The following is a 26,370-nucleotide window of genomic DNA, read 5'->3' on the forward strand; positions in this document are numbered from 1 at the left end:
TTCAATAATGAGAAATCCTATTATATGAGCCCCGGAATCGGCAATAAATGCCTTTAGGTGGGTTTTTTTTTAAATGTAATTATTTTTAAAACTGGGGATTGCTTTTACTATGCAATTCATCATTTTCTTGTACAAACTCAGATTTCAAGTCCTATATATCTTTGTATAAATGCCTTTAGCCTATAAAGTGCATTAGGGTCATTTTTAATTTGCATCATTCAAAATAAAACTAAAAGAAATTAGAAGCAAAATAATACAAAAGTGAAATAAGAAAACTGAGAAAACTTCGAGCAAAAAACTTAATAAATGATAATCCTTACAGCGACGCTAGTTAATTCTACTAAATTCCATAAAAAATAACTTTATTGAGTACTCAAGGTTCTTTCTTTTTTAAATTTCCTAAAAATGAATAAAAAAAACATTCAATTGAACATTAGAAGAGCCACATGATCATTAAATTTATTATTTTTCAAAAAAATAGTATTGCCTAAAAAAAATAAAATTTCATCAGATCGACTTCTGAAAACGTTGCACGCGCATAAGGTTTAAGTGTGTCCCTATTTTTGAACAGTTTTACCGTACGATTTCTAACATAAATAAAACAAAAAAAATAAATTACTAATAACCACAAACAATAAATTAAAGGCAGCCTAAGAGGGACGTTATATTGTCTATAAAACACATACATCACAAGTTCATCTATGAGTTATATCTATGTACAGGCCCTATAAGTTGGTCGAAATTAAACAGTAATAATAAGGCGACAACGCAATTAATTTTCTCTTGACAATTTTTTTTTTATGGAAAGCAAAAACTAAAATATAAAAATAAATAAAAAAATTCAGTCACCTACAGAGAGCTGCGCCTCGCATTTATTATTTAACCACGGGTGTTTCAGACATTCGGCCGCCGTGGCCCTTTTATCCGGATCGAAATCCAACATCGGTTTCAAAAACGCGGCGAAATCGGCGGCATCTTTACGCGACCAATCGTACTTTTCCTGTAACACCTCCTCCAATCCCCACGGTTTCAAACCGTTTATGTGCCGAAGCTCATTCTTCTTATTAAAGAAAAACTTGGAATTGGTGCCGCTCTGAGCGATTTTCTTCGGAATGTTGCCTAGGAGCTCGATGATGTGGGCCAAATGATCCTCGTCCCGGCAATAATCTTCGCCGGAATGCGGTTCGAACAAGTAATCACCGGTAGCAAGTTCGAAGGCCATGCAAGCGGTGCTCCATATATCCGCCGACGTGTTATAGCCCGCTCCTAAAAGCACTTCTAAGCTCCTATACTGTCTCGTTTGGATGTCTTCAGTGAAATGCTTGTCCACCCAGCAAGCGTTTCCCAAATCCGCTATTTTCACATCGAAATCGCATTCGACAAACGAGGGATCCAGCTCCATTTTGCTCTCACTTTTCGAGGTTAAACTCGGGGAGTCGTCCTCTGACATCACCACCACGGGATCGGAAATGTTATTCGGTTCATCGCATGGGACGATGCTCTCGCCTCCTCCAAGCTCGTCAATTCCGTTGCTGAGTTTCTCCGATGGTTCGCCCATGTCTTCTGGACTGGTACCGTTACAATCGAGGTCCCCGTTCACGTCTCCGTTCTCTTTCACCTTCTTTTTTTCCTCGATCTCGATTATTTGCTCCATTTGGCGTTTAAGTAACTCATTTTGTCTTTTTGCCTTCTTTTTCAGTTTTTTCTTTTTGTTTTTGCTCATTTTTTGCGGCTGGGCTTCTTGGGGGGGCGCCGTGCTGATCAGTGAGGTGGGCAGTTTGACGCCGAGTTGATGCATCTCGGTCGCTTCGCAGGCGAGCCTTCTTATGTAGTCTTCTGAAATGGGAGAAATTTATTTAATTATTTTTTGTTTTTATTTTAATATGTATTAAACACTATACGCAAAATGATCCGGATCATCTTAAAAGTTCATGAACTAAATGATCAAGATTTAGTTTATGAATATCTTTGCATGTATATACAAGGGGGCATTACAACAAAGGTATAGAGACAGGTTGACTTTTTTTACGTAATTCTGGTCTATGCCATCATTGTTATGTCCCCTACAGGCTATGCCCACAAAAAGATGTTCTGGTCTTATACCAATTGTGGCTCATATGATCCGAATTCAAATTCAAAAAGTAGTTTTATTGTCCCAGAGTTATTGACAAAGCCTTATTAAATCTAAATCAGTAAAACTTAGTACTAATAGATATCAGAAAGCAAATAGAGTTACAATAATTTTTTCTCAAATCACAGATACATATTTGGTAATCAGGACAAAACAACATTAAAAAACTCATCTAATGTATAATATGCCTTATTAACTAACAACCTTTTTAAATCTAATATAAGAGTTAAGTTTTCTTATATGAAGAGAAAGGTGACTGAAAATTTTTTTACCCATGTAAATAAAACAACTTCTCCCTTGCTCTGAATGTGGAATGGGCAATTGAAGGGTGTATGTAAGACGAGTTCCCAACGAACTGCCTCCTACAATTTCCTGCTGATGACCATAGTTATTGTTTTCAGTATATATAAGCAAGCAACAAAGGGTCAAAGTTCTATTTTGCACAAAAAGATACACGACACCTCACTCCACAAAGGGCTCTAATTGCTCTTTTTTGCAGAACAAATACTGTATTAAATAGATAGTGGGCACATGATCCCCAGAAACAAATCCCATAACGAAGATGTGGCTCCACAAGGGCATGATAAGCATTTTTTGCAATGGAAACATCTAAGTTCTTAGAAATTATTCAAAGGGCATAGCAACCTGATGACACCCTACTGCACACTTTAATTATGTGTTCCTGGAATTTGAGTCTGCAATCAATTGTCAATCCTAAGAACCTGCAACACTGTGGAGATGAAATCGGCTCCTCATTAAAAAATTCGTATCATTCATATTAAAACAAAGCCGATTTGCATTGCACCATTCCCTTAATCATAAGCAAGTCAGCATCCAGAAACATTTTCATTTAGTCAATGTGTCTTCCATGGCAAATGATGGGGGTGTCATCTGCAAACATAGTAAGCCTACCCTTTATGGGGAGCAAAGGAAGGTCGTCAATCGAACCTTGGAGAACCCCTGTAGTAGTCGGTAGTTTTTCAAAGCAATGACTACCAAAGTTAGCCCTTTGGACACGACCCGATAGATAGGAGCTGAACCAACCCAAAGAAGACCCCACTAAAACCATATCTCTCCCATCTTTCAACAGTATTCTGTGATCCACACAGTCAAAAGCCTTGGATATGTCACAGAACACTGCTGCAGCAACTTCACCAGAATCAAGTGTGCTATAAAAAAATTGAAGAAGATCAAAAATAGCATCACCCGTGCTCTTGGCCTCTTGGAACCCAAACTGTACTGTGCTTAGAATGTTAAATCTTACATCTGAAAAAAGATATTCTCACCTTCCCCAATCCTTCCATCACTCTTAAGATATATATAATGAGATATAGTAGGGAGGAGGGCTATTGGTCGAAAATTAGAAGGACTGTTGCAGTCTCCTCCCTTATGAACTTGAATAATAATTGGGTTTTTAAGGTAATTGGGAATTGTATTTGAAGTGAAAGATTCATTTAATGAATCTACAAATGCCTGAAGGGTGTTGAGTGGTCTTGCCGAGAATACCGTTAAAGAGACATGATCCTAACCTGCTGATGTTTTATTTTTTTCTCATAACATCTCTAACACCTTGGTGACTCATCAATTCTCCTACGATAGTATAAAGCTTTAGAAACAGCAATAGTGTTCCTGCAAATCCTCCTATAATTATTGAAATAGATCCCAAATTAATAATTGTCCGTGGCAAATTTACGTATGTGATGCAAGGCTTTCATATTTTTTCCTGAAACTTTTAAGCCTCTTGTAAACCATGGCTTGTTTCTTCTAATTTTTTTATTAACAATTGGGAAGGCTTCATTGAATTTGATCGAAATAGAAAAGTGCAAATTTTTTAGTTTATTATCCACATCCAAAACTCTATTCCAGGTTCCTTGGCAGAGACCCAAACTTTGTAAAATTACTCTTAGTATAAAGTCTACCACGTCTTTAAACACTGACATATAAAATGAGACAGCTTCATGGACAGATAGTCCTGCATTTATACAGTGACAAATAATTTATTTATTTATTTAAACTGCAATCAAAACACATAAATAATTTAATTACAATAAAGAAGTACCTGCCAACTAATAAAACAAAAACAAACTTAGCTAATAAAAAAAAAAATATTATGAAACTATAGGGAAGTTACAGGTCAATAAAGACCAAGATACATACATATTACTAAGATACATACCAAAATAAAATAAGATCGAGTTTAATAATAAAGACTAGAACAGCTGATTATAAAATTAATTTAATTCCATGCTAAGTAGTTTTAAGAGTTAAAATATTCATATTAAAAATATCTATATCACAGAGTTTGATCACTTTGTTGCACTTAGTTAGCATGATTTTAAGAGGTGATAGACTAACCAAATTCACATTAAATAATTTAGTGTTTGTAGGTCTAAGTGCTACCTTGGGGACATTAAAATCTATTCTACTGATTAAATTCAGATTATTATATTTTTTGTTGTTCGCCATATTATATATAAAAATAACAGACTGGGAATCTCTCCTTTGCCTTAAAGATACTATGTTGAAATCAGTCAACATACTTCTGTAAGACACCATATGTGTATACATATTATATTGTTTTACATAAAGATACCTTAAAAAACGCTTCTGAATTTTTTCAACATTGTTACAATGAACCTTTTCTTGGGGTGACCATATTATAGCTGCATACTCAAGGTGAGGTCGAACTATTGCATTGAACTGTCTAAATACAGTATCTATTTTAAACTACCTTGAGTTTCTAATAAGAAAACCCAGTGCCCTATATGATTTTTTAATAATTATAACCTGGTGCTTATTAAATTTTAGGTTTGACTGCAAATAAACCCCCAAGTCTTGGCATTCAGTCTTTCTACTTATTACAATACTATTTAATTTATGGTCATATAATATAGAGCAATTTTTTCGGGTAAAGCTGATTACATGACGCTGAGATTAACACAAATTTTATGGTCCACAAACCATTTGTTGATATTATGTAAATCCTTCTGTAAATCTTTAGAATCATTAAGAGAACTAATTTGTTTCAATATTTTAAAATCATCAGCAAAAACTAGGTTTTGGGAAAATTAAACACACTCAGGTAGATTGTTGACTGCATAAAGCCACATGCCAATTCAGAAACGCCAATTGCACATAATTTATCAATTAATGACCCATGATCAACCCTGTCAAATGCCTTCGCACAATCAGTCATAACAACATCCAGTTAAGCCTTATTATTACAAACTGCTTCTGAGGCAATATTGGTGAATATGCAAAGCTTTGTTACAGTGGATCTGCTAGTAATAACTCATGTGTTGATGAATAGCAAATTTGTCATTAAAAGCTTGTAATATATCATTAAATAAAATATTTCTAAAAATTGTTGCTATTACACACAATTTTGCACTGAATTTATATCACCAGAACATCTATAAATTGGAGTAATGACTGCGGTCTTAAGTTCATTAGAAAATTGATTATTTTTAACTGCATTATTAAAAATTTTGGCCAAACACACAATAATCAACAAAAATCACACACACAATATATGTGGGTATGTTGTCAATACCTGTGGCTTTTTTTAAATTTTAATATCTTTATACTATTTCTTATTTCATCTTCTGTACTGTAGGAAAAATTGAAACTGCAATAAAAATTATTTTTTTAGGCATACCTAACTGAGTAGAAACAGATGCAAAATACTGAGCAAAGGCATCCGACACAGCTTGGGATTCCTCAAAAATTGCAGAACCACTTTTCACCTCATCCAGAATGCCCCCAGCAGATTTTTTTTACATAAAAAAATGCCAGAAATTATAAGAATTGTTGCAAATGTTGCTTTCAATATTCTTATTGTATACACGAAATTCATATTTAGTTTGGGATTTGATATCTGATTTTAACTCCAAATGAACCTGTGGGGAAGCACTCTTAATATTTTTATGTAATCTGTTTTTTTTTTCTGTATTTTTTTAAATAAATTTCTAATTAAATATTGAGGGTACTTTTTCATTTTATTATTACTAAAATATTTCTATGGTACTGATCAATACTAGAATACAATTTACTATGGAATATTTGAAAATATTCATCAACATTATCACAATTAAAATTTATATTGTTCCAGTCTATATTAGCTATCAACTCATACAACAAATAATAGCAGCCCTTTAAGTAATCATACACATGTACTGGTGTCAAGTTGTAACTTTCACATGAGTCATTACATTTGACTGAAATATCAAAACTGAGAGATTGCTTGCCAAAGTGTTTGCTTGGTGTAAATCCTCTTTTACAAGAGAATCCTTACAGTGTCTTAAATTGTTGATAGTAACATTAGAAAGTAGTCCAGTTTTCTTTGCATATGATTAGAAATAACATTTTGCTATTTCAGGCCATAAAGTTCAAGAAAGTTTAAGAAATTAGAGCAAAAGAATACCCTTATCACAGTTCCGTATCCGATAAAGTGGTATATTAAAATGGGTATAATAATATTACCACTACCCAAATTTGAGCAAACATCAAAATTGAGTAGACAGGATGACTGACCTGTAATGCATGTTGGTTGATCAACATATCCCCTGCATAACTTGCCTGCTCTCTCAGCAGATTACAGCTGTCGGGCGTCTGCTCCTCCTATTTCCGCTCCTAGCACGAGTGTCACGGTCGCGCCAATCGACGAAGCTATCCTAAGTGAGCTGCATGAGCGCCAGAAAAGGGCCAACAACATTATACTTTTTAACTTTGATTCGAAAGAAGACAGAGCTGATGTTGTCCAGACTAAGAAGCTGCTGACTGACTTGTGCGAAACTACCGTCAATGTGCTGGCTGTTAGTAAATTTGGGAAGCCGAATCGTAACGGGCGTCAGGCTGTTAGGGTGATCCTTGGTAGTACAGACGATGTTAGGCTTGTTTTGAAGAACAAATTGAAGACTGTCGGTAAATTCTTCATCGAGACGGACATGACACCTCGGCAGCGCAATGAGCTTAAGGCAGCCAAATCGGAGTTAAAGCGACGCAAAGAGGAAGGAGAAAATAATCTTTATATAAGATACATCAATGGTTCCCCCAGAATTGTAGCAAAAAACTAGATTCGCCTTTATTTTCACATGCTAGTGATGCCCACTTAACTTGTTTTTATCAAAATGTTCGTGGTCTTAACACTAAAACCGAGACTTTTTTTCTTGCCGCCATTGCTCAGGATTTTCACACCATATGCATCACCGAGACATGGTTGAAGCCAGAGATATCTAGTGGTGAAATATTTCCAAAGACTTGAATCCGTTATTGCCACACGTGGTGGCGGAGTTCTCTGTGGAGTTTCTAAAAACATTGTGTCTGAAAAAATTAGTTTGTCTGATTTTTGCAACAGTATTGCGCCCTCTATCGATGTTGTTGGCTGTAAATTTACTATTAGGTTACAGATATTTTACATGATTGTTTTGTATATCCCACCATCTATCACATCTGTAATTTTCAAGCAATTTCTGGATCAGTTTACACTTTTAATATCAAAGCTAAACCATAATGTAATAATAGTGGGCGATTTCAACGTGTCTGATTTCTCTATTAACTCACCTACAGGTATAATCATGTTAGTCAAAAGTCTATTGCTGTGAATAATTTTGCTAACACTTTTAATCTTGTTCAGTGTAATCACATCCTAAACTATAATAACAGACTATTGGATCTTGTTTTATCCAACTTCACCTGTACTGTTTCGCGTAGTGACGTGCCTTTTGTCTTGGAGGATTTGCATCACCCTGCACTGGAAATTGATTTTACTGTCTCAGGCCAACGTATCCATAATTTTCAGCTTAATAAAAACTTATCTCATTCTTTTAATTTTAGAAAGGCCAACTTCCATCTCCTTTATGGGTCAATCCTTGAAGCTGACTGGTCTACTGTGTATTTATCCTCTAACGTTAATGATGCATGTGGAGCCCTATATGATATATTGAATGGCATATTTGCAGCAACGTAAAAGAAGATTTCCAAATTATTATTCTCGAGAGCTGATTAAGAACATTTATAGGAAAGAAAAGGCTTTCAAGGACTTTAAAATGTACAATTCTCCATTCTTTTAAAATAAATTCCATTCTCTTAGTCGCCTTATCAAACTACAAATACGCAATGAATATAAGTTGTATATATCAAACACCAAAAGGAATATTTCTTTGGACCCATCTAGCTTTTGGAATTTTATTGGTTCTAAGAAGGCTGGCCCCAGGATTCCTGGTATGATGAGGCTACCCGATGACGAGGTAATTAAAGACCCACAAGACATAGTTGATGCTTTTGCACTGTTCTTTGGTGAGGCATTTATACAATCAAATTTCATTAACCATTCGTCGACGTCTAATAATGTGCCCCACTTTGACATTTCCAACGTTGATGCTTCCCAGATTATTTTGGCTAGTAAAAAACTCAAAAATAAGTTAACATCTGGTGTAGACGATGTATCTAGCTTCTTGGTCAAAGATTGCATTGGTGTCCTGGCTGATCCGCTGACCTACATTATCAACTTAATACTGTCAACAGAACAAATTTCTGAAATTTGGAAGACTGCTAAAATAATACCTATTTTAAAAGCTGGGGACTCTGATCAAATCGTGAACTACAGGCCAATCTCATTACTCTGTAACTTCTCAAAAATTTTCGAAATTATCCTGAATCGGTCGATATTTAGTCACGCAAAAGCACTCATCTCTGTAGACCAGCATGGATTTTTTAGCGGGCGATCTTGTGTTACTAACTTATCCTGTCTGTCTAGCCACATCTGTGAATTACTTGATGTTAATACTCAAGTCGATGTTATTTATACCGACTTCCAAAAAGCCTTTGATCGGATAGATCACTATATTTTGCTGCATAAATTAACTCAGTATGGTTTTTCAGGGAGATTATTTAGTTTATTTAATTCCTACTTGATTGGTAGATCTCAATATGTGGAATATGAGGGCTTTAAATCGAAACTTTTTAACGTAACGTCGGGTGTGCCACAGGGCTCGAACCTGGGTCCGCTCCTGTTTAGTTTTTTTATAAATGACTTGATTGAGTCACTCACTTGTCAGTCACTTGGCTGGCTTTTGCCGATGATTTGAAGCTATATTTAAATGTTTATGGTTTGGAGGATTGTGTTTTTCTTCAGAACTGTCTAAATACATTGGAGGTATGGTGCGCTGTTAACAGGTTAGGCTTGAATGCGGCTAAATGTAGTGTGGTCAGTTACTCTAGATCAAAAACATCCTTCAATTTTAATTACTTTATTAATGATTCTATTTTGAGTAGATTAGAGCAAATTACTGATCTTGGTATTACCTTTGACTCTGAATTTACATCGTTCCACACTTCAACAACATAGTCAAGTCAGCCCTGAGAAGGCTTGGGTTCATAACTAGAAGTTCTCAGAGTTTTACTTTGGAATCTACATTAAGACTGCTTTTCTGTTGCTTTGTGAGATCAAAACTGGAGTTTGGCTGTATTATATGGAACCCGCTCTATCAGAATCATGTTGGTCTCCTTGAATCTGTTCAGCGTAGATTTGCTAAGTTTTTGGCCTTCAGGCAGGATGGCATATATCCGGTAAGAGGGTTTGATCATCGGCAACTATTGGAACGCTTCAATCTACATCCATTACATCTCAGAAGAATGATCTTCTCTGTAAAATTCCTGCATGGGTTACTGAATGGATTCATTGATAGTCCTGTACTTCTTTCTGGTGTACGTTTCATGGTGCCTAGGCTTAATGCTAGCCATCCCCTAACATTCTTTCTGCCAAGGCCTCATACTAACATCCTGTTGAAATCGCCACTATATACAATATGCGCTATATTTAATCAGATCTGTCACAAGTGCGATATAAATTTCTCTCCGGTTCATGCGATTGTCGATATCTTGGTGGATCATTACTCGTGGGATTAAGACCCATGTGTTTAAGTTATAGTTAGTAGGTATATTGCAGTTAATTTAATTTAGTTTTGTTGAATATGTGATTATCTTGTTAAACTTTTATAATTGGGTTTTTATATCATATTAATAGTTATTTATTCTAATTTATTGGATAACTTTTGAGATTGTGACTTTACTTTACTTTTTTCTTTTCTTTTCATTCTTTTAGGTTTGTTTGTGTGTGTTTTTTTTAACTATATTTTTCATTGTTTTGTAACTGTTTCCTGTTATTGGGCAAGTTGCCTGTTGGAAATAAAGGCTTATTATTATTATTATCATTATTATATCGTGCTCAAATCAATTGACTTACCTTTTAAGGTCTTATAGTTTAAATGTTGTAGTTAATAATCCAACTAGAATAACTTCTAACTCTACCACTCAAATTGACTGTGTGCACCAACATAGATGCAAATGATTTTAATTGTAATGTTATAAATTCAGGGCTCTCTGACCATGAGGCTATTGCATGTGATTTTTGCATAGGTCACAAGTTGAGTCAAATGAGGGGAAAGAGAAGGGGCAGAATTTATAGCAAAAAAAACTAGAGTAGCTTCTTGCAACTGGGTAGATCAGAGGATTGGCAGCGCGTTTTGTCTACTGCAAGCCCTTTAGTCATTTCACACAATTATTTGTGAAAATTTTAATAAATGTTTTCCGATAAAAACCTTAAAAATGAAAACAAAAAAAATTGTATTACCAAGGGTCTTAAGGTGTCTGCTTAGGTCTGCTTTAAAGTTGCTTAGGTAATTCAAATAATGTTTAGGGGAAGGCTTGGAAGATAGTAAATGGACTAAGAGGTAAACGGGGCAACATTGTAAAGGTAAATATTGAACCTGATAGGCTGAATAACTTCTACTGTACCATAGGTAGTAACATAGCAAGTCAAATTCAGTGTTTTTCCAACTATGAACAGTTTTTTGAGTATAGGGCTGGACCAGATTCTTTCTTCTTTTTGCCAACTGATCTAGTTGAGCTTAACTCTACTCTAAAGGAGATAAAAGAAGAAAAATACGTCTGGCTATGATCAACTTAATGTACGGTTATTTTTCAATTTACCTGATTCGGCACTGGAGGTACTTGTATCTGCAATTAATCATTCTTTCAATAATGGCCAATTTCCCCATTGTCTTAAAGTAGCCAGAATCATGCCTTTGTTTAAGAGGGGAGCTTCAGAATCACCCTCTTCTTACAGACATATAGCATTGCTTTCCACCCTCTCAAAAATCATTGAGAAATTGGTTAAAAAGCGACTTATGTCATATTTAGCTGAAAAGCAAATTATAAGATCGGAGCAATTTGGGTTTCAAAGTGCCAAGGGAACATCAGATGCAATCTTTTCATTCTTTGAGTCTTATTTTTGAACTTGAACAGTGGTGATATTGCTGCAGCACTGTTTTGTGACTTGACCAAAGTATTTGACTGTGTTAGTCACGAAATACTGCTGTGGAAGCTTGAGCGGTATGGATTCAGAGGTCTGGCTCTTCAGTGGTTTGGGTCTTATTTGCATACTAGAATGCAGAGTGTTTCTGTAAATGGTGCCCTTTCAAGAGAGCAGCTTGTGACTCATGGTGTTCCTTAGGGTTCAGTTCTTGGGCCACTTCTATTCCTCATTTATATTAATGACATGGCCAATCTTAGGATCTCAGGTAAATTCATTCAGTTTGTGGATGATTCAACAATTTTATGGCATGACACGAGTGCGATGAATCTAAATACCACAGTGAACAGAGATATTGTTGAAATTAAGAAATGGTGTGATTCCAACAAACTGTGTTTAAATATTTCAAAAACTAATCTGTTTTTGGCGAATCACATTCTAAACAACTTAGACGAAAATACATTTTTAGGCTTATTTATTGATAATAAACTAAAATTTGAGGGCCATATCACGCAATTGTGTAGAAAAATATCAGCAAGTTGTTATGCTCTTAAAGTGGTCGCAGGAGAGGTTGATTTTGACATAGCGAGAAATGTTTATTTTTTTTTAATTGAGTCCCATTTAAGGTATGGTTTGTGTTTCTGGGGTGCATGCACACATTACTTATTTAATAGTGATTTTGTTTTGCAAAAGAGAGCGATCCGACGTCTGTGTAATGTGAGTATGAGAGAGTCTTGCAAACAGCTATTTATCCCACATAAAATCCTAACCCTTCCTGCCTTATTTATATTGGAATCTGTTTGCCTCGTTCATAAGAAATTTAGAAATGTGAACACAACTGATAGGCATGAATATAGCAGTCGACGAGCTAATGATGTGCCTATGCCTACAAGTTCACCAATCAAAAGAACTTTTATATTTGATGGTAAAAAACTCTTTAATCATCTTCCTGCAGATTTGAAAGGTATAGGTAGCTGGAAACTTTTTAGAAAATGTGTTTAAAAACTCTTCTCAACTTGCTTAGTTGCAAAGGGCTATTATGAAATAACTGAATTTTTGTCAGATAGATTTTAGTCATTTTTACCTTTTTCTTGCAGGACTTTAGGTATATTCTTTATATTTTTTACACCATATCATTTCGCCTATTTCATTCTTTTTTTTTACAGTTTTACATTTAATAAAATTGTATATTTCGGGAGTGAATAATATCTGTTTGTGTTATACAGATTGATACTCTTGACATTACATTAGCTTTGTATGTTTTGGTTCAGTCTTGGAGGAGTATTCCTGAAGAATGGGGATGTTGTTAGTTTTACCGGTATAGGTAAACCATATTCATGGAAGCAGAATGCCTTTAGGATGATGGACCATAGCATGCTAAATAACCTTTTTACATGTTTGTGTATATGTTTTTCTTTTTTACAGCTTTGTCAACAAATTTACTTTTATGACAATAAAGCATATATTGATTGATTGATTGAAATTAAAGTCCCGCAAAAGATTGCACAATGACATGGTGTGATTACTGTACTGATTCAGAAAGTATGTTAAAATCACCTAAAACAACAATATTAGCATTGACTGTAATAAAGTTATAGTCAATCCATTATCCCAGTTTAAACATTTCCTATCTATCGATGAAAGATGAAATACTCTTTAGCATCAAACATTATTAAAAACCAGCATGACAGCAAAGAAGGATATTGTAGTGTTTTATAATCAGAGTGCACCTCTGTTGGATTATGAAAGCAAGTCATTAATAAAAATTTAAATAAATAGTAACCAAAGTTGAGCCCAGTAGAATATGGATAATTATACAATGGTTGATATAGTCAAAAGCCATGCTGAAATCGAAAAGCAAGACTGAGGAGTTCTGTAATTCATTTATCTTATAAATCATATATTGAATATATGTTTTATGAGATTCAAAATGCTATATAAACAATACAATCATTTAAAAAAATCCCATAAAGAGGTTTATTGATATTACAAAAATTAGTGTTTCATTTAGGAATTAAAGGAATGAGCCCTTAATTATTATGTAATTCTTAAAAACTTATTGTAAAAGTTAGTGGATAACAGTCCGGTCCTCGTGAAATGACTGACAACAGTAAAATTTGCAGAAATGTATAATAAGTATACTACAAGTCTATGCACCTCTGTACTTTAGTTTGGGCAACTGGTTGAAAATTATCAGAAAAAAAATGTTGGACCCTCTTAAACCTAGAGCACCTAATATTGCCTAGTTTTTACTTGCAAATTTTTCAATTCCAAAAAACTTGCTGATTAATAGTAACAGTAAGAAAGCTGACCAATTCCTGTTGCATCAGAGAATTTCCATTCCCTAACATCAAGTTTGCATGATGATTCGCCCTAACAGAGGTTTACACCTAGTCTGTTTTTATGACAATGGAGAGTGGTTTTCTCTAATCATATGTTTGCTTTCAGCATGAATGAATATAATCTGCAAATGAGAGCTATATAGGTCTCATTGAAAAAAGAGTAGCAAAAAGAAAAGGGGTCATAGGACGAAATAATGACACCCCCATCTTTACTTCTAACCACCTGAACAGGATATACAGCTTGTTTAAGAGAATTCCATGACCCCAGCAAACTTCAACTTCCCTTTAAGATTTTCAAGAACTTCCAGATATCATACTGTTTTGGGATTCAAAATTTCAATGTTGTAAAAAAGTAAAAAAGATTACTGAAAAAGGATTGTCAGAGCTTGTGAGACTGCAACGTCATGGGTCTATAGTTGATATTTCCATATCCATACTACCAACTTTGAATTCTTTATTTTTTAAGTGACCATGAATAAAGAATAAATTGGTAAATTTTAAAAGTTTCTGCCTCAGTTGATAAGCCTCAGAAATATACATAGACATGTTTTATATGATATATTATGATATATTAAGTCTTTCACCTCAGGTATTTTTTTGATACTTTAATATCTCTCCTTTATAAGGAAGTTTTTCAACAAAGAGAAATATACTGTCTTTTTTATCCACAAGATAGGGCTAGTGTAGTTGCTCTGGACAATCTAGTCATATATACTACCCCACACATGTTTTATGGCATGACATACCACCTCCAATCCTACAACATCATTTTGTGGAACAAACTAGGAATGTGTTGGACTAAGGTGACTGAGATGATTAATCCTTGGACTAAGTATTTAGGATACTTGTAGGGAGGTTTTGAAGAGAGGGTAACTGAAAGACATGGCATTCTACGATAGTTTGTATTATTATAGAAAGGAAATCTTTGTATTCTGGCTGTCCTTAAGCAGATCAAGACAATTTTTCACTTTTAATAAATATAAATTAATTTTTAATTGAAATGCTATTCATAATAAAAACTTCACTTATTCAATTGCCCCATAATTTTCCTGTATTGTAGTGGTAGATTTCATTGGTTGTTGTAAAGTATGTAATATAAATATTGTTTTTTATCAGCATTACTCTAAATTCTTTGTAGCATATGTATTAGGTAAACTGGAAGAATTTTCCAGTGTGGCAGATTTTTTTCAGAGGTGACAATTTAATAAACAAGATCTACTGTCTAAAGTATCAGACAAGTAATGTAAATACCCTTTTAAAAGTCTCTTATCAGGAACTTCCTGTACTTGCATGAAGTACAAAGCCCATAATCATAACTGAGATGATTTGAGAACAATATTGCTTAAAAGTTTAGTTGGAAGGTTATTGGAACTAATGATCAATACCCTTTTTATGGTAAGATGAATCAATCTTTCTACTGTTCTCATAGAAGGTTACTTATTACATTTTTTTAGATTAAAAACAAATTATTTTAAATGCACTCTACTCAACTAGCTAGTTAATTTCCCTCTGCAATAAAACTTGGTCAAAATATCATGAAAATTTTGTAATCAGGTTGGCTTTACAAAAAGCTTGAGAATCATAGATGCCGTGAATTCTTCAGCTTCAGATATTGTGACATTATGAATAAAAATAAAAACTCTTCATAAATCTCACAAAGGCATGTGAGATTGTTCCTCACCAAAAGCTTCTTGGTGTATTTTCACATTTATGGAACCTGGGGTACAGTGTTAGATCTTTTTTAAAACTAATTTTTGTAAAAGAAATCAATGCTTGAGGTTAATTGGATCCCTCAGCCAACCATAAGCAATTCAAATAGGTGTTCCCCAAGTATTATATTTATAAAATATATAAATAATAAAAAATATACATATATGATTTTGATAGTGCATACAAATGACTTGGTACATTTATTTTTATTTATCAACAGAATTCATGTATATAATAATTCTAAAAATATAATAAGTTACACCCTAATTTAGTTAAGTATTACACTCTATATCACTTAATATAAAAACTCCAGATATCACTCAAAATTGCAACAACTGAAGACAGTCTATAGCTGTATTTATTACTTTATGTTGAGGACATAGAATCTAGAATTTTTCTTACTCTACTACCCACACTCCTAAATGCAGCAATTGTCACAAATTTAATCTGGATTTTTTGAAGCTGCTCAATTTAACAATTTTAAGCTGGGGATCAAACAGACTCATACTCCCAAGTTGATCTAACAAAAGAGCAATAAAGCAATCTGAGAGTAAGCATAGACAAGTCAATACTTGACCGCTGAATGAAACCAATCACCTTCATTGCCCTATTTGTTACATAATTGATCTGAGAGCAAGATCAATTATGTAACAAATAACAATGATTTTGAGCCCATCCGGATTCCCAAGTTTCTAATTTCTGTTTTAGAGCTAATTGTAACATTACTTATTGAGTAAACAAATTGAAAAAGTAATTTGATGGTATTTATTAATATTGACATCCTGTTTAAATCACACCAATTAATAAATGATCCTTAAAGCTATTAAGGAAAGGCAGCACACTAAAATTTTAAAAAAATGTCACCAAATCAGTTAAAAGGCAAAGCAAAAGAGGACCACAATGAGAACCTTACTGTACAACTGAATGAACAAATATTTCATCAGATAATAAGCCTGCAAGATTATCACTTGAGTTCTCCCTCCAACAAACTCAGGTATCAACTAAGAAGATGATCTGCAATACTAAAGCCTCAATTTTTCTAAGAGGACTCCCATGCCAATTGAAAGCTTTAGGAAAATCAAGTCAACCTGGGATCTCCCCTTCAAACATATAATGTGAGTAACTTACAAAACCAAAATGGACACATCACTAGATCTGCCCTTCATAAATCTAAATTGTTCCAGATTACAGACAGTCTTAAAACTCTAGCTTAATCTCTTACTAACAAGACAATCTAGTAATTTTGCTAATTCCCACAATGGTTGGGATTCATGAAAATAATACATATACAACGGAGAACAATGACCTTCCTCTGGAATTCCAAAGTAGTTTAAAGAATTTAACTTGACCTGTTATAACAAACTCATGCCTGCTAAAACTTGCCAAACAAAGAATCGGCAAATAAGGCCAGTAAACTCCGAGAGAAACCAAAAAGATTTGAATTCTCCATCAAATATTGTAATAAGTGATAAATTCTGTTGAATGCCTTAAATAAATGCATCACTCACAGATGTTATGGTAGCCTTAAATTATTTAATGGATTGGTGCTTATGAAGCTGAAATACAATTAATAATTTAAGTTGGTTTCCACCATAGGGTCTTTGGATCAATCGAACTAAGGATGTACGAGGAAGGTTTCTAAAATATTTCAATTCACCTTATGGTTGGATTCAACAATTAGTGTCTATTAACTATCTTCTATTTCAAAATCTCATGAAAATTTTAGAATATGAATATCTTTTTGCAATTTACAAACTGTTAAGGAATTCCACCTGATGTTGGTTTAAAACTGTCATTTGCAGTGAATATCGTGCTGTACATTTTCCAAGAAGCATTTTACTTAAAAGTAGGTCAGTGAATCACCTTTTTAATTGTTATGCTCTCTTGCCAGCCCTCACATTAATGTTTAAGCATCAAATCCTTAATTCATCTCATTTTGGATTGCAAGTCTGTAAAAACAATAGTGATGTCATATTTCAAGTGGTTGAACAATTATACAGTGCTTTAATTTCAAAAAGAAGTGAGCTAAAATATCTGGAAATAATGAATATTTTATTGACAACATACTTTGGTATGTTAAATGGCTATCCTATAGTGTGATACATCATTTTAAAGGGCACTCTAGCACCCAATAATGTATGAAAAATGTAAGTTTATAGACTTATTAGCAGTAAGGGTATAAAAATAAACAATTTAATCAGTTCACAAAATTATATTACATCAACCAATTTAATTTTTTTGGCACTGTTAAATAGACATTTTAATGCTGCTTGCAATAACATATCAAAGTGAGGTTAGCTGTAGGTGAGGAGGTGATTGACAGAACTTTGTCAAATATAAAATTACATGTTCCCCTGTATATCCTTTTGATTGATGTGTGTTTCTTTTTAAAAGGTAAAGATTCTTTTTAAAATGTTTTAAAATGAAAGCACTGTATATTAGCCTTAATCAAGAAGACTATCTTTTGTGATTTTTCTAAAACATTTGCTTTATAGGTAATACTGGTTTCAGTCTTATCTGTCTGACAGAACCAGATTGTATGTTTTCAGAATTCAATCTTTAGCTTGTTTGAGAATTCTTCCAGTGATCCCCAAGGTTTTATATTTCTTTAGTTGTTAAATATGGTCTAGTAGCTGCATTTGCTGATGACGTCTTATACCAGTAATTGTATTACTTAATTACGTTACACATAAACAGCCATCACAAGTCGTTTACAAATACTTCTTAGATTTGTCTAGTCAAGAAATATAGGGCACTTGAATGTCATGAAATTGCAGATTCAATTCAGATATTATCAAATTAAGGTATGGTTTGGACCCAGGAATTTTTAATGTTTAAACTCCTTTAAAGTATTTTTTGATATTTATTATATTTTCTGTGTATAATTTTTGTCTGCTTTATTTATTTATTTATTACCCAAGCATCAACAGCTATAGATACTTACAAGTTGCTTAAAAATGCATACATTGTTATACATTAGGATAAGATGTAATTAGGTTATATATAAATATAATGAAAATAGAGTAAATAGAACAAAATATTACATACATTATTACAAACTAAAGTACACAAATAATTCACATTAGTACATGTAAATAAATCATGATAAAATTATGAAATATAACAGCAGTTTTCTATTGGATTACCAGAACGCTATTACCTCTTGCTATTACCAGAACGCCCGCGGCCTGCGCTCCAAGACCAATACCTGCTTTAGTGCTGCGTCTACTTCTGGCTATGATATTATTTCCATCACAGAAACTTGGCTCCAAAATGATATACTTGATGGTGAAATCCTTCCCAACTCATACGTAATGTACCGTTCTGACAGAAGAATTGACCTTGTTGCTGCTTCAAGGGGTGGTGGTGTTTTACTGGGGATTCTGAACCACCTCTCCTCGGAAGCCCTCGACCTCTCTGCGATCAGCCAAGAAATACCGGAAATCGATCTGGTAGGATGTAAAGTCAAATTTAATCATTTCATACTGTATATTTTTGTATTGTACGTTCCTCCTTCCATCGACTCCGTGCAATTAGAACGTTTTCTCGAAGCCTTTTCCATGGTTAATGTAATCTATTCTGAACATGTGATTATCCTGGGAGACTTTAATGTCCCCACTTATATTGAACACTCGGTATCTCCCAATAGTAAACGTCAACTTCTAAGTAATTTTTTTGATTTCCTAAACTATAAGCAATTCAATAACGTGGTAAATAACAATCTTCGCTATTTGGATTTAATCTTTGCAAGCTTTAATATCTCTGTACTTAACAGTGGTGCATCTCTTGTCCCGGAGGATACCTACCATCCTTCTTTGTCATTTGAATTCCATGCAGGCCTTATCTCTCTCAATAACCTACCCCTTAATAAATCTGAAATAAAGGAATTTAATTTTAGAAAGGCTAACTTTCCGCTTTTGTATCAGCTGCTACTAGATACTGATTGGTCGCCTATCATGGTGCAGCAGGACGTCAACTCCGCATGTGATGTTTTTTATGATATACTGAACAACACTTTCGCTAGAGCGGTACCCTTCAAGGTAAAACGTAAAAGACGTTTCCCTCCCTGGTTTTCGGCGGACATAATTCGTAATATATATAAAAAGGAAAGAGCATTTCGTGATTTTAAGATTTCCAAGTCTAAACATCATCTAGAGATATTTAGATCTCTGCGCAAGACAATTAAAGCTCTAACTGCACAAGCCTACAAAATGTACATCCATAGTATTGAGAACAAAATAACCTCCGATCCGAGTGAATTTTGGTCTTTTATTCGAAGCAAACGTAATCAGTCTCAAATCCCCGGCTCAATGAAGCTTTCTAACCAATCATACAATACGCCTGACAGCATTGTGTCCGCTTTTGGAGATTATTTCAGGAGTGTATACACGAACTCACTTCCTAGCGATCATCCTGTCGTCTCTGAACCTCCCTTAACTTGGATAGACGTCGTCGCGCTCGCGGCGACCGACATTATAATGGCGAGCAAGTGTCTCAAAAGCAAAATGACCTCTGGCCCAGATCTAATTCCTAGTTTTTTAGCTAAGGACTGCTCTGTTGCACTTACAGACCCTCTGCTCCACATTTTTAATCTGATCCTTAACACAGGTATTTTTCCCAATATCTGGAAGCAAGCTAAAGTTTGCCCTATCTTTAAAAAGGGCGATGCTGGAACAATAGAGAATTACCGCCCTATATCCATTCTGTGCAATTTCTCAAAGTTATTTGAGTTGGCTCTCTATAAATTAATTTTTCCCAAGGTTAAGTCCATGCTGGCCAACGATCAACATGGCTTTGTTTCTGGCCGCTCATGTACTACAAACCTAGCATTCTTCTCTCAGTTTGTGTGCGAAGCACTTAATGATAGAAGTCAAATCGATGTTATCTTTAGATGTTATCTTTTATTATTTTTTTTACACAGACTTTCAAAAGGCTTTTGACCAGATTGACCACTTCATCCTATTAAATAAGCTTGAACGCCAGTTTGGATTCTCCGATCGCTTGATAAAGCTCCTTAACTCCTATTTAGTTGACCGCTCTCAGTTTGTAGTGGTTGAAGGCTTTAGATCTGCTTGTTTTTCATCCACCTCTGGAGTTCCTCAGGGCTCTAACTTGGGCCCCCTTCTCTTTAACGTTTTCGCTAATGACTTGATCTCCACCCTCAATTGCTCTCGGTTAGCATATGCTGATGACCTAAAGCTTTTCCATAGGATTGACTCTATAGCAGATTGTGGTCTACTGCAAGAGAACATGAATGCTGTACACCATTGGTGCACTTTGAATTGGCTTAACCTTAATGTTTCCAAGTGTAATGTGGCCAGCTACTTTCGTATCAAAAGTCCAATTGCCTTTAATTACTCAGTTAATGGAGAGTCTCTGGCAAGGTCTACCTGTTTCAAGGATCTTGGAGTCACCTTTGACCAAAAATTTTCTTTTATCCCTCACATCGAAGATACTGTTTCTAGAGCTACTCGCATGCTAGGCTTTATTATTAGAAATTGCAAACTTTTTTTGAACACTGCCACTGCCAAAACGCTCTACTATGCATTTGTTAGATCCAGGCTGGACTACTGCTCCCTCGTTTGGTCTCCCATTTACAACCAGCACATTCACCTATTAGAATCAGTCCAACGGCGATTCCTTAAATGTTTGGCATTTAAGGATGATAGAGTCTATCCTTCAAGGGGTTTTGACCATAACCTGCTGCTCTCTAGATATACTGAACGGTCACTTGCGAAGAGGAGAGAAATGCATTCGGTGAAATTCTTGTTTAATTTACTTAACCATAAAATTGACTGCCCATCCCTTTTGCAAAGGATTTGCTTTTATATACCACGCCTAGGATCCAGACAGTGTCCAGCTTTTAACTTGGACACAGCCAGGTCCAACATTCTGTACCAGAGTCCTATTCACTTTATGTGTCAAAACTTTAACACTATTGCTGATTCTTGTGACATTCACCATAATGATTTGGCACTTAGCTTGAATCACCTGCGTATGGTCAGTGGGGGAGGCTAGGTCATTTAGTTTTTGGTTATTTAGTTTTTAGCTTGAATACATTTATTTACTAATTTTTTTTTTTTTTTTTTTGGTCTTTTGATTTAAATTAATTCTTGATTCTTATCCTAATTTAGTGTTGATTTTTTATTATTTATTTTCTCAAGTTCACTACTTTTTTTTTTTTTATTATATAGCAATTCTTTTATAGTTCTTTTATAGTTTAGTTGCATGAATCTAAAACAATTCATGCATTCGTACATTTATATATTTAATTGATTTTCCTGTAACTGGGTATATGTAACCTGTTGGAAATAAAGCTTATTATTATTATTATTGGATGATTGATTTTAATTTGTATATGATTGTTTTATTAAACAAACCGAAGCATGCTATAACTTCACAATACAAGGAGTATTTGTTGAAGGTTGCCTTGGCAACGGATCCCAAGTATTTTTAGGGTATTATCAAGACACATAGGAATGAGTCTGAAATCCCTGCAACTTTAAATTACAATAACGTATCTTACACAGAATCTCAAAAAATTGCCAACATTTCTGCTATCTATTTTGGTGATACCTTTTTTAATCCTGAATATCTTTCTTGGAAGCTTAATGCTTATTTTAACTAATTTTATTATGAGCCTATATTAGAGAATGAAGTTATCAGTGGAATAAATACATTAAAGGGAAGTAGGGCTATTATCTTTGATGGTGTTCCAGAAATTTTAGAGTATACCTATAGACTGTGGTGACCTATTAACTTATTAACTGACATTTATGTTTAATCTTTGTCTTAGAGCATAAATCTTCCCCTGTGAATGGAAAATTAGTAAAATAAACCTTATTTTTAAGGGTGGTTCTAAACAGAAGATGGTAAACTATAGACCAATTTCAATTCTTAATCCTATTTCTAAAGTGTTCTAGATTATTGTTTGTGAAAAGCTTGGATATTGGACATCATATATCCAAGATCCAAGCAACAACAAGGTTTCCTACCCCAATAATCTATTTAATTGAACTTGATTTTCTCTCAGTATATGCATAATTCACTAAACAAAGGATTGTATTCATTTTATTGTTGATGTTGTATTTACCAACTTTAAAAAAACTTTTGAAAAGTCAAAAACAATGCCCTGCAACAAATGAATGTAGTTGTTGATTTTATTTGTCAGAGAGGCAAAATATTGTAGCAGTCAGTGGATTTATTCTTCATCCTACTGATTCAGGTGTTCCCCAAGGATCAAATTTGGAACCATTACTTATTATTGTAAAAATATACAAATATTCTAACGCACTTTTGCTTGTTGGCAACTTCAGTTATCTTTAAAAATTGAGATCTTTTACAGGATGAGAGTTAATAGAGTGGTTTAGTGGTGTGCAGAAAATAATTTTGTCTGCAATACATAGAAATTCAAAATAAAATAAAAATGTTCGTAGACAATATTAATGTGTTACCTATTGCCAGAAAGACTAATCTGTAATATTTCATTCTCGTTTAACATTTGACAATCATATTGGTACTAAAGTTGAAAGAAAAAAAAAGAGAAACTATAAAAATATGTTGAAGTTGGTACTTCAGCACATGCAAAGCAGGAAAGAAAAAAGAAAATAACAAAATATGTATAAAAATGGAAAATAAAAATGCTTAACATTCTATGAACTTAAACAGACTATCTATATACATGCTAGAAAGACTCTGCATCACCTATATACTTCATTCTTTCTATAATGAACCTTAAACTGTCAACAAAAATATCGCACTAATCATGTAAATTATTATTAATATAACTCTGACACATAATATTAATAGGGGATTTAAACAAAATATTAGTCCGAGCGGGATTTATTTGAAGAAGCATATACATTGATTCAAAAACTAGTTTTATTATCACAAATAGATTTGTTCACAAAGCCTTGCTATAAGGTTTTTGTATATGTTATTAAAAACATTAAGAATTTTATTCAAAGCTAGAATATAGGTTTACTATATGGTGACAGCAATGTGATACTTTGCTGAACTGTTGAAAATGTATCCAAAGAAAGTTCCAAAACTGTTTCTACCTGGTTTTCTCTGGCATTTATAGGTAGTTACATAATTTACATTCTTACTGTACCTTTATATAATTTTTAATGTACTGTTGTATTTCATATTTTGTATCTGTAATTGACTATCATTGCTGACTATCATATTGCTTGACTATCATACTGCATCAAATAAATAAAGTTCAAGTATAAATTTATTTTTTTCTTTTTATACTTATAAAATAATATCTTTTTATGTTTTTAAACAGAAGATATGCCATTTATTTTAAATTATCCTATGAGCAAATGAATATTTTTTCTGTTGAAAAGTATTTCAGCCTGAGACAAATACATGCATAATGTAATAACCATCAAAACAACAATAATAGTACTACATAACAATGCTCAATAAAAATTTCACATTCAGGCATACCTAATTTTTAAATACACATTAGTTTTTAAACACCTAAAACCTCTATTTTGCAAATCTATCAATAAAAAACTGAAAAATAAATTTAAACTTACCTGTTACACAAACTAAAACATTCTCAGGCTTAATATCTGTGTGGATAATCTTGCATTTGGTATGTAAATAATCAAGCCCCTCCAACACTTGTCTCATAATGGTCCGGACATTCGCCAAAGGTATTCCATGGTAATTAGACTTAATGATGAGCTTAAGCAGGTTATGACCGAGAACCTCAAACACCATACAGACATGTACCCCGTTAACACCGCTGATCTTAAAATCATTCAACAGCTGCACAGTTTTATTCCTTTTGGGATCAGTCGGATCAGAGTCGCGAACTGATTTCAATATTTTGATTTCATCCAGGGCAGTTTCGGTAAAATGACCCGCGGATTTAACGATTTTCAGAGCGACAAATCGTTTATCTTCCAAGTCCCAGCACAGCCATACAGTAGAGAAGTGGCCCCAACCCAATTTCCTAGTGACATGGTATCTACCCAAAAACAGGTCACCTATTTTCACAGGGTGGTAGCCACCCTTCCGGTAATCGGTGCTATCCTCTTGTTCCTCCTCCTCGCTGGTGTACGGGGTATCCGGATCCTCGATAGTCTCATTACTCGAGCTGTGCGAGGGTTCGTTCTTCGAGTGATGAATTCGATTTTCGCCGTTCATATTATCGCCCTTGCCTTTCTTCTTGCCGGGCTTGTGTCGCTTTTTCTTTGCCTGGATAGCGAGCACGCGCCTATTTACGTCTGATTTCGCGCTCATCTCTATTACTATTACGGAAAAATGGTATTTTTAATGAGAAATGTGCTTGTTTTAAACGAAAAAAAAATGTCAAATGCCCGTCATCATCACTTCTTTCGCGAAAAAACACTTTTGTTTGATTATGGCCGTCCGATCGAGAGAGCTTCGAACGGTGGAGAGAGACGTTACAGATGGCGCTGAACCGTCATCACTGTCATTATATAGAAACCTGTAATCAGGTTTTTTTCTACAGAAACCTTTTTTATTTTATTATTCATCGTAAATGCGTTGATTGAATATTTGATTGGCAAAAATATCTACGCCATACGTTTTTTCTCACCTGGATGACGTAACTACAAATGGGTATAATTTCGACTTTACTGTCAGCTGTTTGCACTTATAAAAACTTAAAAAGATAATTTAGTGATGAATGCTCAACTTTACTATAATTATTATTTACGAAGATATTATTATGTAATTTTTTAAATTCGTATGTTTCATAAAAACGGTAGACCTCCCACCCCCTGGAGTCTCATCGTCAGTCTGCTGTACCTGAAAATGTTGGCACAGAGTGCTAATTTTGACAATTTTACAAATGTCACAATAAATCTACAAAACACCAGAAATTATTATTTATGGCCTTACATAATGTACTTTATGTTACTCAAGTATCACCGTCTAGGTCTTCGTATTCCATTATTGATTATTGTTCCTGTACTTTATAATTAACGTTAGTTTTTGCACAGAGCTCACACACCACAAAACAAATGATTAAAGCCTTTGAATAAAAAACAACCGTTTGTTGTTTTCTATTTAAAGATTAAAAATAAACAAATCATAACATAAAAAAGAAAAAAGTGACAATTAATTTGATAATGCTCTTGTTATACCAATGTGTTATTTACCCTTATTTTTAAGATTTTTTTATTACATAAAAAAAAATTAAGTGCCGCCGCGGGGAACAAATGCATAAAATATGTTGTATTTTCTTTTAATTTTGGATGAAATACCAGAAAAATTATGTTACATGACACAGAACATCATTTTCCCATAGCTTTACGTAATCTTGAACAATTAGAGTTAGTTATAGAAATAAGATCAATTTAAGCAATAAATGTTTAAACAGATGCAAGGCGGAGCCCTTAATAATATATTGCATTTCAAGAACTATTTTTGTTCACGAAAATTACTCTTTTACCTGAATCTCTAAAAAAAATTGTTTTAATAACCCTAAAATAAACATCTGTAGTTTATTACCATCAGTTTTAAATTTAACCCAAGTAACAATAAAAAAAAGTTGTAGTGACCTAAGTTAAGATTACTCTTATTTCCACTTGTTGCAACATTGTTTTCAGGGCAAAACTTAGTCGGTTTTGAAAGGACGTTTATTTTCGACTAAACTTCGACATACTGCACCTGTGTTGTAACTGTTGTAGAACTCTGCTGTTTTTACAACTTATTTTTTACTATAGATGGTAGCAGTAGTAATTTACACTTAAAACAATGACATGCAGACGTGTACAATTTTTCGAATTAAAAATCCAGTAACAACGCTACCTCATCGTTAGCGAATGGGTATTACATTGATCGTCTGTGAAGATTAAAAACAAAGTTAGAGAGAATAAGAGGATGAAAAA

At 33.9% G+C, this 26,370-nt stretch overlaps 1 protein-coding gene across 1 annotated transcript; it reads right to left on the reverse strand.

Annotated features, from left to right (window-relative positions):
• Nucleotides 1-651: 651 nt before the first annotated feature.
• On the reverse strand, nucleotides 652-24,911 carry LOC126750744 (SRSF protein kinase 2). Its single transcript, XM_050436731.1, has 2 exons — nucleotides 24,043-24,911; nucleotides 652-1,836 (listed from the first exon to the last, which is right to left on the reverse strand). Exons 1-2 carry the CDS (start codon nucleotides 24,752-24,754, stop codon nucleotides 842-844), a joined length of 1,707 nt encoding a protein of 568 aa, XP_050292688.1. The 5' UTR covers nucleotides 24,755-24,911; the 3' UTR covers nucleotides 652-841.
• Nucleotides 24,912-26,370: the final 1,459 nt, after the last annotated feature.

The sequence above is a fragment of the Anthonomus grandis genome, chromosome 2 (assembly GCF_022605725.1).
Source record: "Anthonomus grandis grandis chromosome 2, icAntGran1.3, whole genome shotgun sequence".
NCBI classification, from domain to species: Eukaryota; Metazoa; Arthropoda; class Insecta; order Coleoptera; family Curculionidae; genus Anthonomus; species Anthonomus grandis.

Excerpts from the sequence above, each read along its gene's own strand:
- LOC126750744 (XM_050436731.1), bottom strand. The coding sequence starts at position 24,754 with ATGAGCGCGAAATCAGACGTAAATAGGCGCGTGCTCGCTATCCAGGCA. Across the intron at positions 1,837-24,042 it reads TGTTTTAGTTTGTGTAACAG|AAGACTACATAAGAAGGCTC; the intron begins GTAAGTTTAAAT and ends CTCCCATTTCAG.